The sequence below is a fragment of the Oryzias latipes genome, chromosome 23, assembly GCF_053564925.1.
Source record: "Oryzias latipes strain Hd-rR chromosome 23, Olatipes_Hd-rR_3.1".
NCBI classification, from domain to species: domain Eukaryota; kingdom Metazoa; phylum Chordata; class Actinopteri; order Beloniformes; family Adrianichthyidae; genus Oryzias; species Oryzias latipes.
In genome coordinates this window covers 24,921,476-24,934,859 of record NC_136259.1, presented here as the reverse complement: position 1 = coordinate 24,934,859, position 13,384 = coordinate 24,921,476, and the positions used below count along the sequence as shown (strand labels likewise).

The 13,384-nt window shown below is 42.3% G+C and overlaps 1 protein-coding gene and 1 long non-coding RNA gene across 8 annotated transcripts in view; both read left to right on the top strand.

Moving 5' to 3' along the window:
* Positions 1-47: 47 nt before the first annotated feature.
* On the top strand, positions 48-3,873 carry atp5f1c (ATP synthase F1 subunit gamma). Of its 3 annotated transcripts, none has more exons than XM_078942021.1 (9): positions 48-193; positions 715-749; positions 1,399-1,530; positions 1,606-1,813; positions 1,885-2,028; positions 2,127-2,191; positions 2,266-2,421; positions 3,394-3,490; positions 3,621-3,642. In XM_078942021.1, exons 1-9 carry the CDS (start codon positions 153-155, stop codon positions 3,625-3,627), a joined length of 885 nt encoding a protein of 294 aa, XP_078798147.1. In that variant the 5' UTR covers positions 48-152; the 3' UTR covers positions 3,628-3,642. The 3 variants fall into 3 exon arrangements, with proteins under 3 accessions (XP_078798147.1, XP_023808217.1, XP_023808218.1); XM_023952449.2 differs by lacking the exon at positions 3,621-3,642 and adding an exon at positions 3,759-3,873 and having other exon boundaries at positions 49-193; XM_023952450.2 differs by lacking the exon at positions 3,621-3,642 and having other exon boundaries at positions 49-193; positions 3,394-3,494.
* Positions 3,874-3,961: 88 nt separating this feature from the next.
* Positions 3,962-13,384, top strand: part of LOC110017608 (uncharacterized) — a 53,781-nt gene continuing 44,358 nt past the window's right edge. For 2 of the 5 annotated variants that reach the window (XR_013653708.1, XR_013653710.1), the window contains exons 1-3: positions 3,962-4,102; positions 4,758-4,801; positions 4,908-4,999. This is a non-coding gene — a long non-coding RNA (uncharacterized LOC110017608). Of the gene's footprint in view, positions 4,103-4,757; positions 4,802-4,840; positions 5,000-13,384 lie in introns of those variants that run through there. The other 3 variants (XR_013653709.1, XR_013653711.1, XR_013653712.1) reach the window with 2 other exon arrangements.

Below are 13,384 nucleotides of genomic sequence, written 5' to 3'. Positions count from 1 at the left end.
ATAAAAAAATTCACATGTGGACATATACAAAGAGCTTTTGATTTTGAAAACCAATGCAGGAAAAAGTTCCCAGTGGTCCTTGAAGTTATCATCCGACAAGCGTAGGCTTGCGCGTGCGCAGTTCTGGGTGTCTGACCTTCATCGCTGCAGCCATGTTCGCCCGGAGCAGCGCTTTGGTTTTCCTCCCACAATGGTAAACCCAAATACCATCAAACATCACATTTATTTTATTTTTATTGTCTTTTTAAATCAAACCTAAATTCTAAAGTGTTGTAGAAACGAAAATGTGGCTTATTGAATTCAGGATTTGCACATCAGTTGTACAAGGACGTGCTAAGAGAGGCAGGCCGCAGCTAATGAATGAAGCTAACTCAACCGGCTATGCTAATGACAGCGCTAACTTAATTTGCTGTAACTTTTGAAATGTAACACAAAGTCTATAAATAGATGCTGTATCTCTGTACATGTGTATTCCAACAGCAGATGCTTTTACAGTAGTTTTTTTCTGTTTGTTTTAGCCTTTTTGCGTTGCATTAGCGTTAGCTGCTAAGCTAATAAGGATACTACCTAGCAAATATCTTTAGGACGCCACAGTTCTTATATCATAAAATGCTACATGGTGTCTGCGAGAGGACAGAAAGTCCAGCTCTGCACTGAAATCTGTACATGAATGGAAGTGAATGAAACGCTAACGTGAACTGATTGTGTTCGCAGTGGGCAGGTCAGGAACATGGCCACCTTGAAGGACAGTAAGTGTTTATCCCCAAAGCTAAAATGCTCCATTTGGTTGTCTGTCTGCACGGTTTCATTGTTAAACAACTTTATGTCTTTACTTTTATTGTGAAAAATTACATATGTCAACATAACGGAGCATCTCTGAAGACTGTCATTCATTCGTGATGATTTCCTAACAAAATAAAAGCCTGGATTGTTAAGATGAACTCTTTCTGAGACTTATTTAGGTATAACTGAGCATCTCCAGGATGGTTTGATATAAAAATAAAAGCCTGTAATTTCCAGGTTACCCCTGAAGATTTAATTTAGTTATAACTGAGCTTTAGAAAGTAAAAACAAACAAACTGCGTAGTGAAAATTGTTATTGTTTCTTTTTTTTAGAGAAAAAAATAAATAAAACAAATGAACTAAATTAAACGATGTGACAGATGATTTCACTTAACCAATTATTAAAGTAAAGTGAATTCATTTCCTGAATTTGTAAAAAATAAATATGGATTTAATGTTATTTGTATTTTGCAAACCCATATCTGCTCGTTAACTAACTTGTCATGTTTTGCATCTGAAAGAACTTGAGAAGAAAAACTTAACTTGACGAATAAAGTTTTTACAAAGGCTTAATTGTGTTTCGTGTTTGATCATGTGACCGCTCTTCTCCTTTAGTCACCCTTCGGCTGAAGTCCATCAAGAACATCCAGAAGATCACAAAGTCCATGAAGATGGTGGCCGCTGCCAAATACGCCCGCGCTGAGAGGCAGCTGAAGCCGGCCCGCGTCTACGGCACCGGAGCTCTAGGTGTGTGTTGGCGGTGACGCCGCGGTTGCTGTGGCGGGCGCCGTGCTGAAAAACGTCTCTTCTTCTGCACGACAGCGCTGTACGAGAAGGCTGACATCAAGGCGCCCGAGGAGAAGACCTCCAAGCACCTGCTGGTCGGCGTGACTTCTGACCGTGGGCTCTGCGGCGCCATCCACTCCGGTGTGGCCAAGGTCATAAAGAGCGAGATCGCCAACCTGACCAGCGCCGGCAAGGAGGTGATGGTGGTCAACGTGGGAGACAAGCTGAGAGGCCTCCTGCACAGGTTTGAGAGGTTCTGACGGTTCTCTCAGGATTCAGACTCGCCTTGGCTTCATGATCCGTTGATCCGAGCAGAACCCACGGGAAGCACATCATCCTGAACTGTAAGGAGGTCGGCCGCATACCCCCCAGCTTCAACGACGCCTCCATCGTCGCCACCGAGCTGCTCAACTCCGGATACGAGTTCGACCAGGGCTCGGTCATCTTCAACAGATTCAGGTGTGGACCCCGCCCCTTTTATCTGGCGCATGCCACAAGTATTGCTTTGAATCCCGGACTAACTAACCCCCCCCCCCCCCCCCCCCCCCCCCCCGCAGGTCCGTCATCTCCTACAGGACGGACCAGAAGCCGCTGTTTTCCACGGACATCGTGGCCAACTCAGGTAGAAGAAACTCAACTTTGACCTTTCTCAGTCGGAGCCGCAGATCCCGAACGTGCCCCCCCCCTCTTCCACAGAGAGCATGGGGATCTATGATGACATCGACGCTGACGTGCTGAGGAACTACCAGGAGTTCGCTCTGGTCAACGTCATCTACCTGGCAATGAAGGAGTCTTCCACCAGCGAGCAGAGCGCCAGGATGACGGCCATGGACAACGCCAGCAAGAACGCCTGTGAGCCTCTTTCAGATCCGTTTTTTTTTTTAAATGTACTTCTTGTTGTGTTTATTTTTACTCACTGAGTTCATTTTATTGATCAAGTGTCGTTCTGTTTGAAAGCTGTCCGTGCACACGTGTTGGAGTGCACGTGCAGCTGCAGACAGACACTACTGAGCATGCTCGGGACGAGCATGTGTCATTCAAGGACTCGTACTTCATTAACATGTAGATGTTAAACGTGCTCTCGTGATCTATAATTAGTGGTTATTTAGTGAACAGGCCTGGCTACAGTTGATTGTAAATGAGCTTCAACCTGGAAGTCAACAGCCTCATGTGAAGCACAGGTTTCCTCCTCCAGGAACATCTAAATTTCACAACTTTTTAGTAGTTCATTGAAAACAGTGTTGGTCATAAAGGGTTGAACTGCATAAAAACTCATTGACTGAAGCTGAGGGGGGCGTGGCTACCTTAAACAAAGATTTATTTAAAGGTTTTCTGTGACTTAAAGACACAGGAGTTGCCGTTTTTAGCCAAAATCCAAAACCTGTGTGGTTTTCTAGCACATAATTTCTGCAGAGCGGCAGGAGTTCATAAGAAAATCGCCTCAGAGTTGTGGGTATGCACAGAGCAACCGTGCCCCCCTTCCCGTCACCCGTCTGTTTACACCCTCTCCGGCTAGCTTACGAGTTAACATTGGCGGTGCAGCAACATTGGAGCTGTCCAGCCGTAGCATTTTCTGCGTCATGAATGCAATGTTTTTCAAATGGTCTGCTCCAGATTCCCAGCCATTTGAGTAAAGACATGCGATTTCTCAACTTGTTTTTCTTTATAAATGTCCTGCATCATGTTGCAAAACTCATTTTCACCGGCGTGCGTCTTCATTGAAGCCGTTTCCGGCTGATGTTTTCTTCATTTTTTGCCGTTTTCTTTGTTGCTGACAGTTTCAGGAAGTCTCTTCAATTTAATTTTTTTTTTTTTTCTTCTCAGCTGAGATCATCGATAAGCTGACCCTGACCTTCAACCGCACCCGGCAGGCCGTCATCACCAAGGAGCTCATTGAGATCATCTCTGGAGCCGCCGCTCTGTAAGTTTCAGGCCGTCTTCCTCCTCCTCCTCCTCTTTGACCGGATAGACTCCCTCTTAGCCTAACAGGTCTTCAGGTTCTGTAACGTTTGTTTCTGGTCTGATCTGCTCCTTCTCACTGCTGAACTCAGAGACTGAGGCTGACCGGAGGAGGTAACGTTCAGTGTTAGGAGTCTCAGGATTAGAGCAGATAGACGTCCAGCAGCGTCGCCCACCGCAGAGATACGTCCGTCCTTCTCTCTCTCACTCTTTTGTTTTTGCCTTTCTAGATAAACGGACAACGTCGTTTCTGTCTCTGAAAGTTCTTCGGGGGAGTCTAAAGAACCTATTTGTGCTTCTATTTGTGAAAATATACAGAAAAATAAACCTCTACATCAGAACCGAGTCATGTTTTTGATTTTTTCTTCCTCTGAATGAACTGAAGATTGATTTCAATCTGCAAGTCTGTAACCACGGTAACGGTAGAGTAGCAGAGAAGTGTCTGTTCTGGATCAGGTTTAGACGTGTCCAGAAATGATCCAGATCAAAGGAGCGGCGTTCACACGGCGCCAGCTGCTGTCGGTCCACGTCTGAAGATTTGGATCTGATGCTTTCAGACATGTAAAGAAAGCAGGTAATGTAGAAAAAAGAAATTAAATTCTGTGGAAAAAAGTTAAAATCTTTTGAAACTAATGAATTAGAAAAAATTAGATGTAAAAAGAAAAACAGCTTAAAGTCAAAAATTTGAGACAAAAGGCCCAAATTAAAGTAAAAATCTTAAAATTAAAGCAGCACAAGAATTTCCAGACTATAAATTTAATTGACTCTTCAGGTCATTATTAACACAATAAGGTTAGATGTATTATTCTATAAGTCTTTCATTTGTCAAAGTTGCATTGATTGCATACCGAGTGTTTGTGTGTGAGGTTTTCTTATAAAAGGAACAAAAGAAATCAAAGTTTTAAATTTTTCATAAGAAGATAAAAATCTTTAAGATGACAGGAAAGTGTGAGACTCAAAATAATTAAATTGAATGTTTAGAAAGGTCAGAATCACGAGAATTTAGAGAAAGAGACATTTGACCACTAGGGGGCGTTTGTCTGCTAAATGCACACACAGCACCTTTAGGGCCAAACCATCTGGTGAAGAAAGAGGGGAGTTCGTGTGAATTAATGTTTTAGTCACTTTCATGTCTTTGTTACTTTCTGTTTTGTGCGTTTGTGTGTCTCAGTGAGTCTCGTAAATAAATAGACTCTTTGTGTGTCATGAATCTGGTGTCTGTTTTCCAGTCGGTAAAGCCTGATGACGTCATTCCCGGTTTTGCCGTCTACAGGTTTGATGGAACAGCTGTTTCTAAAAACGTTCGCGAAACAAATAAAAGTGAGTTTTCTGTACCTCCAGATTAAAACTTTTTTTTCCGTTGGCCTTTAATGAAGCAGGATTTGAAATGTGAAGAAAAAACATCTCACCACGTGGGGAGGCTCAGGCAGTGGGCGGGGCTTTGATCATCAGAGGAGCAAGTGGCAAACAGGTAAGTTCGTGGAGGAATTTGTGACCTTATTTCCAACTGAGAATGTTTTAAAAACACAGTAGAGCATTTTAGGACAAATGAGAAATTCAAAATCATTGACTTAAATGTTGCAAACATCTCTGTCTGTCATCCTAATTTACAAGTGAAAGTCCCATGAGTGTCACACCTGTAAACACATTTAGATAATTAGCCTTCCTTTTTAGGAACTATAACGTTTAACTGAGAGCTTTGGATTAACCTGATGGTTTTACTGTAGCAATTCTACAAGAAGGCGACTCAACTAACAATATGAACCTTTTAACTTGTTCCAGGGGGGTATTCCAGAAAGCAGGTTATGCTAGCTCCCACGGTAAGTTTGAGGCTAAGGAAGTTGATAACCTCAGTTTTCGGTTCCAGAAATGGAGGTATGTTTCAGGGTAGGTCAAGTTGCCATGGCAACTCATGCTCTGAACATAACCTGGTCCGGAGCAGGTTTAGTTGAAGGTTAGTTTGTTTTCAGAGAGGTGAAGCAGCATGGCGTGTCCATTTGAAGATGATTTAGTGGATGAAGAAGCTCAGATAATACTTTTTCCACCGTGAGAGGGTGATAAGACCACATATGGATGTTGGAAAGATAAATCTTTTTTTTTGTTAAGTTAGCTTAAAAATAACACTTAGTTTTCAGACATTTATTTTTACTTTCATTCAAATGAATTCAATTAAGTAGGTGTAACTTTGGTGCTGCTAGATCTGCACCGCAAAGGATTGTGGGATACCATTCCCTGTGCTTGTCTGGACGGATTTTGGTTTAAGTGTGGCTTTTTGACCAAATGTGTTTAGTTGTTTATCTGATTTACTGTGTTTTGCCGAGTTATTTCGTCCTACTTTTCTTAAGTCTCTGCACCATGAGTGAGAGGGAGGGAGAAGATGATGAGTTTAAATAGCACCCCTTCCGTGTGATGATGAAGTGACAATGATGGAAATTTCTGCATGGCTTTTTGCGTACTGTGCATATTGTTTCGTTCTTTTTATTGTTATACAAATGAGCATATCTGCCGGCTCAAACTTAGACATTTGAGAGTTCAAGAATTGTAATTAAGTAAGATGGAAAAATATGAATTGAATTGGAGTAATATAACATTTAGTTAGATAAATACGTAAATTTGAGTTGTATAAACAATTATTGAGTTTTATATACGTAAGAAATTAGGTTGAATAAATTTAACTCTATTACTTGTTACCAATAGAAGTAATTCAATTAAGTTGGCAAAATTGGATAAGTTATATATATATACATATATGCGTCACAAGGAAAATGGAAATGGAAAGCTGAAACCGGTCTTTTGGAACCGACATACCCCGAGTAAGCAAGTTCAGGCGGATTTCAGCCAGAGTTCAGGGTTAAAGTCAGGGTAGTTTAAACATGCTTCCTGGAATACCCCCCTGGCTTGTTGTTTTGCTGGTAATGATGTAAACAAGTCAATAAAATACAAAGAAAATGGAAAAAATTTAGACTTTTTCACCTCACACAGATTTTAATTTTCATTTCTTATTCGAATTTTTCAGTTTAACAACAATTTTATTTCATTTTTTGCTTTAAACTAGGGCTGCACGATATGAAGAAAACTTGCGATATGCAATATGAGGGATTAATATTGCGATAACGATATAATTTGCGGTATATAAACAAATAGCGAAACAACCAAAAACAGCATTCCCATTTTATTGCAACAGTTTAAGAATTGTACTCCAAATGACCCTCGTTGACATAGGATGGAACATCTAACATAAAAGGGCTCCATCTGATTGGTCAACAACATTAAAGAGTCTATCCGATTGGTCAAATGCATAAAGGGATTTATGTGATTCGTTAAATAATTTAAGCTGCCATAAGATTGTTTTAGCACATTTAAGGTAACCATTTATTGCAATTTTTGCTGTGTTTTGCGATATGCATATTGCACAGCTTGATTTCGCGATAACGATAAATTTGCGGTATATTGTGCAGGCCTACTTTAAACCATTAAAAAAATGGAAAAATGCAGATTTCAATGTTTACATTTAATCCTCTTCTTATTTATTTGTTTAGAACTCATAAAATAAAAACTAAACATCATGAAAAGAAGTATAACGATAAATGACTATATGTAAAGTTCAAAAAGAGTTTTGGATGTTTGACAATTAAACGAGTCCACGCCCCTTTTTTTTCAATTCAGTCCAAACGGAAATGTATACAAATACGATATTTTAAGGAAAGACAAGAAATAGACTCTGAAAACAATCAATTATGGTCAAAAGCAAAGAAAATGTATATTAAAAATAAGAAAAGCAAATAAATGAAATTTGCATTTTTACTGGATTGTTAATTTTTTAATCTCTTCCGTGCCGTTATTTCAAATCTGAACCCGTTAGTGTAGTTTTTGTTCTCACAGATGCTTTCATAAAAACATGTGATCCTCTCAGGCTGTGTTTACTGGTCTTTGGTTATTGGTCATTTTTTATTTTGAACATGATTCGAGTTATTTTAAGATGAACCAGGTATCCAACTTTAAATAATTTTAATTTTGTAAAACCGCGAGTCAGTCGGCTCCATCTAGGATGATTATGGCTTTCTTTAAGGAGAAAAATAGAATTTACTGTTGTTTTTTTTAGTTTCGTCTCACCTCAACACAACAGATCATGTAACGAAGGATAAAGGAATACAGAGTGTGCAGTGATGACTGGTTAAAAAATGTTTGACTTTTTGAAGAACAGATATAGATTATTAGGCTGCACGGTGGAGCAGTGGTTAGCGCTCTTGCCTCACAGCAAGAAGGCCCCTGGTTCAAGTCCCGGCTGGGGGACATGAAAAATACATCAATGGGGGACCTTTCTGTGTGGAGTTTGCATGTTCTCCCCGTGTATGCGTGGGTTTTCTCCGGGATCTCCGGCTTCCTCCCACTGTCCAAAAACATGCTTCATAGGTTAATTGGCAACTCTAAATTGTCCATAGGTGTGAGTGTGAGAGTGCATGGGTGCGTGATTGTGGATGTTCTACCCTGCGACAGACTGGCAACCTGTCCAGGGCATCCCCTGCCTACGCCCAAGTAGCCGGGATAGGCTCCGGCAACCCCGTGACCCCGAAAGGGACAAAGCGGTACAGAAAATGAATGAATGAATGAAGATATAGATTACAGAACTAAAAGTTAGAGATCTTTACACTTATTAACATGATAAAATGGGAATTTGACATTTAGAAAAAAAAAACGGGGTGCTTTTACACAGTTGTCCACTAGGTGGTGCTGTTTGATAAGAAATGTCGGTTGAGCATGGACAACTTGAGGCTTCCTGAAAGTCTTCTTGTGATATTTGAGTGTTTGGGAGCTTCTTGTTGCCTTAGAACCGGTTTATTTCTTTTGAATATCTTCATAAAAGAGTCAGAATTAACACCAGAGTTTAGGAATCAAATGAAATGTTTGATAAAATGTTTGTGGTTGCCAAGTCGTCGTCCGTGAGAAGCTCAGCTCCTCGACAGCCTGCAGACCAGGAGGCTGTTGTGGTTCGGTTGTGTTATTGGTTGTGTGAGTTTTTGTGTGTTTTCCTGCAGATCCTGTTTGTCTGTTGTATTTGAGCTTGTTATTGTTTACTCCTGAGGGGAGTTGGAGAGCGATTGCATCTGAACACTGAAATTACAGCGATGGCAGACGGTGATAAACGCAGTCGGAGGGCTGCTGCTGCCTTCCCATCTCCCCTCTGCCTCTGCAGGACAACGTCACGCAGACGTTGGTGACGAAGCCAGCCGGGAGGGGGGTCAGATCACAAACCCGATGGAAAATTTCATAATTTTTTCTGCATTTGAATGAATAAAGGGGTAAACAAAAGGAGAAATCCCAGCACTGCAGCTCATCCCTCGTTTCTCCGTCTCCTTCATTCTCACGTCCTATCGCTTGTTTGAATCGGCGGTTATTTGCGTTGAGCTGAAACAGTTGGAGCGTTGCAGCCGCTCATGGAGAAAGCCGTTATTTAACTTTTACTTTCTGAATGAAAGTTTGCCAGCGCCATGAAATGACGACCTGCTGTCGGTTGGGGACCACACACGCAGGCCTCAGTGCAAACCAGGCCTTCTGCAAACACATCCTGTTTCATTTTGAGGAGCACCGCAGGGCTGTGTGTTGGGATTTAGGGAGTTTATCTTGTCCATCATCCGCTCTTTAAATTCCATCGTCAAACTGACCGACAGTGATGAAACCGGCTGAAGGTGGTCGTCAACGCCTAACAAGATTGAAGGGAAATCATGGTCTTAGTCACATGTCCGACCAGGCGCTGCGGGTTTCAGTCACAATCACCTGTTTTTAAAGAGGTCACACACTACCACCTGATGACGACCCTGACGAAGGCGGAAGGTATTCCACCGAAACATGTCGGTACGTTTAACAAAAACAAACCAGTGTCTGATAGAAAAATAGTTTAAGTACTCAAGTAAAGTGTCGGGTTGTGTCTGAATTCCTTCACCCTTTCGTGGTGCTGTCCAAATCTGCAATTCCAAAATTCAGTGCCCTAAAAATTTCCCAGAAGTCTCTGCAAAAACCCAGGGTGCATAGATGCTCACTAGACCACAATGCATTGCGTTTGGACAATTTGTCATTTGCAAGACCCCTTAAAGACTACAAATGATCCAGTTTGTTGGATTTTAACATAATGCGGACACAAACTCACTACTTTTTTAAGTTTTTTAAACTCCAAATACACTGTCATCTTTTTACGGAAGCAAAAAGCTCAAAAAAAGGAACATTTTACAAAAACTACGTCTTCTGATGAGGAAAACATATCAATCCGATTGTATTTGTCACAAACCTGAATTGCATTGAAAGCAGCAGTGAAGTGTGTTTTCTTTACCACTCCAAGAGTAAATCAATTTAAATAATTAACTTAATAAATAAACACATAAATAAAAACATATATTCATAATCAGCTCAGTTGAGGATGAAGACACCGCCTGAGGAAAGAAGCTCCTCCTCATCCTCTCCGCTCAGCTGAGTGAACTTCACTTAAACTTAGATTTAAAAAAAAGAAACTACAATAATTTTTTTTTCCACATGAAGAAACGTTGAAACGCAAAGCATTGTGGTCTATATTCGCCATATTCCTACTGCTATAAAGTTTTTAAATCAGTGTGGCTACACTCAACGATAAGGAGGTACCTGTCTTATAATCACCCTTTTTAATTTGTTCATTATTTTATCTATTTTATTTCAGAGTTTTACTTATCTACTGTATCTATCAATCCGTCAGTGTAGTAAGCATTGATGCACACTGGTTTTTGCAGAGACTTCTGTGAAATTTTCAGGGTACTGAACTTTAGAATTTTAGACTGAAACAACGCGAAGAAATGACAAAGACCAGATGTCGTTTCACTAACCAGGAATATTGAGAAAAATTCAGACACAACCGAAATACAGTACAGGCCAAAGGTTTGGAAACACCTTCTCATTCAGTTTTCTTTATTTTCATGACTATATAAATTGTAGATTCACACTGAAGGCATCAAAACTGTGAATTAACACACGTGGAATTATAGACATAACAAAAAAGTGTGAAACAACTGAAAATATGTCATATTGTAGGTACTTCATAGTAGCCACCTTTTGATTCCTGCTTTGAACACTCTTGGATTCTCTTGATAAGCTTCCAGAGGAAGTCACCTGAAATGTTTTTCACTTCGCAGGTGTGCCCTGTCAGGTTTAATAAGTCTCATTTCTTGCCTTTTAAATGGGGTTGGGACCATCAGTTGTGTTGTGCAGAAGTCAGGTGGATCCACAGCTGATGGTCCTACTGAATAGACTGTTAAAATTTGAATTATGGCAAGAAAAAAGCAGCTAAGTACAGAAAAACAAGTGGCCATCATTACTTTAAGAAATGAAGGTCAGTCAGTCCCAAAAATTGGGAAAACTTTGAAAGTGTCCACAAGTGCAGTCACAAAAACTATCAAGCGCTCCAAAGAAACTGGCTCACAAGCGGACCGCCCCAGGAAATGAAGACCAAGAGTCACCTCTGCTGTGGAGGATAAGTTCATCTGAGTCAGCAGCCTCAGAAATGGCAGGTTAACAGCAGCTCAGATTAGAGAGCAGGTCAATGGCACACAGAGTTCTAGCAGCAGACACAGCTCTACAACTGTTCAAAGGAGACTGTGTGAATCATGCTAGAATATCTGCTAGGAAACCCCTGCTAAAGAAAGGCAACAAGCAGAAGAGACTTCTTTAGGCTAAAGAACACAAGGAATGGACATCAGACCAGTGGAAATCTGATGAGTCCAAATTGAAGATTTTTGGTTCCAACCACCGTGCGACGCAGAAAAGGTGAACGGATGGACTCTACATGCCTGGTTCCCACTGTGAAGCATGGAGGAGGAGGTGTGATGGTGTGGGGGTGCTTTGCTCGTGACACTGTTGGGGATTTATTCCAGATTGAAGGCACACTGAACCAGCATGGCTACCACAGCATCCTGCAGCAGCATGCTATTCCATCCGGTTTGCGTTTAGTTGGACCATCATTTCTTTTTCAACAGAACAGTGACCCCAAACACACCTCCAGACTGTGGAAGGGCTATTTGACCCAGAAGGAGAGAGATGGGGGGCTGCGCCAGATGACCTGGCCTCCACAGTCGCCGGACCTGAACCCATGGAGATGGTTTGGGGTGAGCTGGACCGCAGAGTGAAGGCAAAAGGGCCAACAAGTGCTAAGCATTCTGGGAACTCCTTCAAGACTGTTGGAAGACCATTTCAGGTGACTTGAAGCTCATCAAGAGAATCCAAGAGTGTAAAGCAGTAATCAAAGCAAAAGGTGGCTACTATGAAGAACCTAAAATATGACATATTTCAGTTGTTTCACACTTTTTGTTATGTCTATAATTCCACGTGTGTTAATTCATAGTTTTGATGCTTTCAGTGTGAATCTACAATTTATATAGTCATGAAAATAAAGAAAACTCTTTGAATGAGAAGGTGTGTCCAAACCTTTGGTCTACTCTCTACTGTAATTCTACTCTAAATGGATTTTTCATTTTTGTTGACGTTTCGGAGGCGTTCCTGTTTGACGGGAGAATCTTTTGACTCGTGGCGGTTTTTCTGAAGTGGATTTTTCCGCCCAAAAAAAATGAAAGCGAAGAAGAACAAACTGCTGGTGTCAGCAGCTGGGTTTCTGCATCAGTGCGCTCCAGCCAGTGAAGACGTCTGAACGTGGCTATCGCCGGGAACTCCGTCTTACGTTGGCTCGTTATCGCCGTCCTCCATTGTGGCGTGACGGGCGGGTGAATGACGGGAGGCACGGTGACAATGGAGGCAGGGATTTCTGCCTTCAGTCGGGGCAGGGCAAGAAAAGGAACTCCAAAGGGATCCTTTCTCCCCCCCGCCGGAGCCAATTGACATCCTCCCATCATGCCATCCTTCGCCCCTGAAAGAGGGGTGAGAGGAAAACCTCTGGTCTTCCTCCTCAATGCTTGACTTTTTGTGTTATGAGGGAGGAGAGTTCTGATAAGAACAGGAAACAAGGCCTTTCTGACACAACAACGTCACCACCTCCCCCCTCTTTACCCCACTTATCTCCCTCTTTGCCCCCCTCCCGGCCAGCACAAAGCTATCTGGACTCTTCTGACTATTTATGTCGGACGAGGTCGGGATCGTTTAGCGCGGCTCGCCTCTCTCAGCTCCTGCAGATGAGATAGCATGAGAAGATGGAGGGAGACACCATCGATCCCGTCGCCGCCATCGGCACCGCACAGATTTATTTCAGTCTTCCCTTCCGCCCTCCATCTTACCCCCCCATCCACCCACCCCTGCCCACTGAGGTTTCTCATGGAGCCAAGAGGGAGGGCTGCCTCCACCTCCTCCTGCCGCCCGCTAGCCCCCCATCCATCTCCTTTAAATACAGCGGCGGCCTCTAAAGCCGATCCAAATGAGAGCGAATCTCCCATCTATCCTGCCGACGGAGATTTTTAAGAGAAGCCAATGAGTCGGAGAAGAGATGGGGGGGCATCACTCACAGAGGGGGGAGTAACAAATGAGCCGAGGCGGCAATCCAGGCCACTCCTTGAAAAGTCCGTTTTTTTATCCGTCTGGATCCTCAAACCGTTTTTTTTTTTACTTCCTGATGATGAACAAATTCTACGTTCAATGAACCTCCCTTCCTAAAACCGGCATGCACATCTGGAGTGGCAGAAACCATGACAGCATCCATGTCCACCCAACCCACTGAGAGCTCTCTGTGTGCTTCAATTAGCCTCGAGCTACGTTCACACCGGGCGTTTGACGCGTGTTCTTCAACACAAACATTTACTCCTTAGTGTTCACACTGGACGAGCAGGGAGGGGCTTCTTTTTCTTCTTCTACTGCTTACTAGCGCAGGAAGAGGCTTACTACGTAAGGTCGAAGC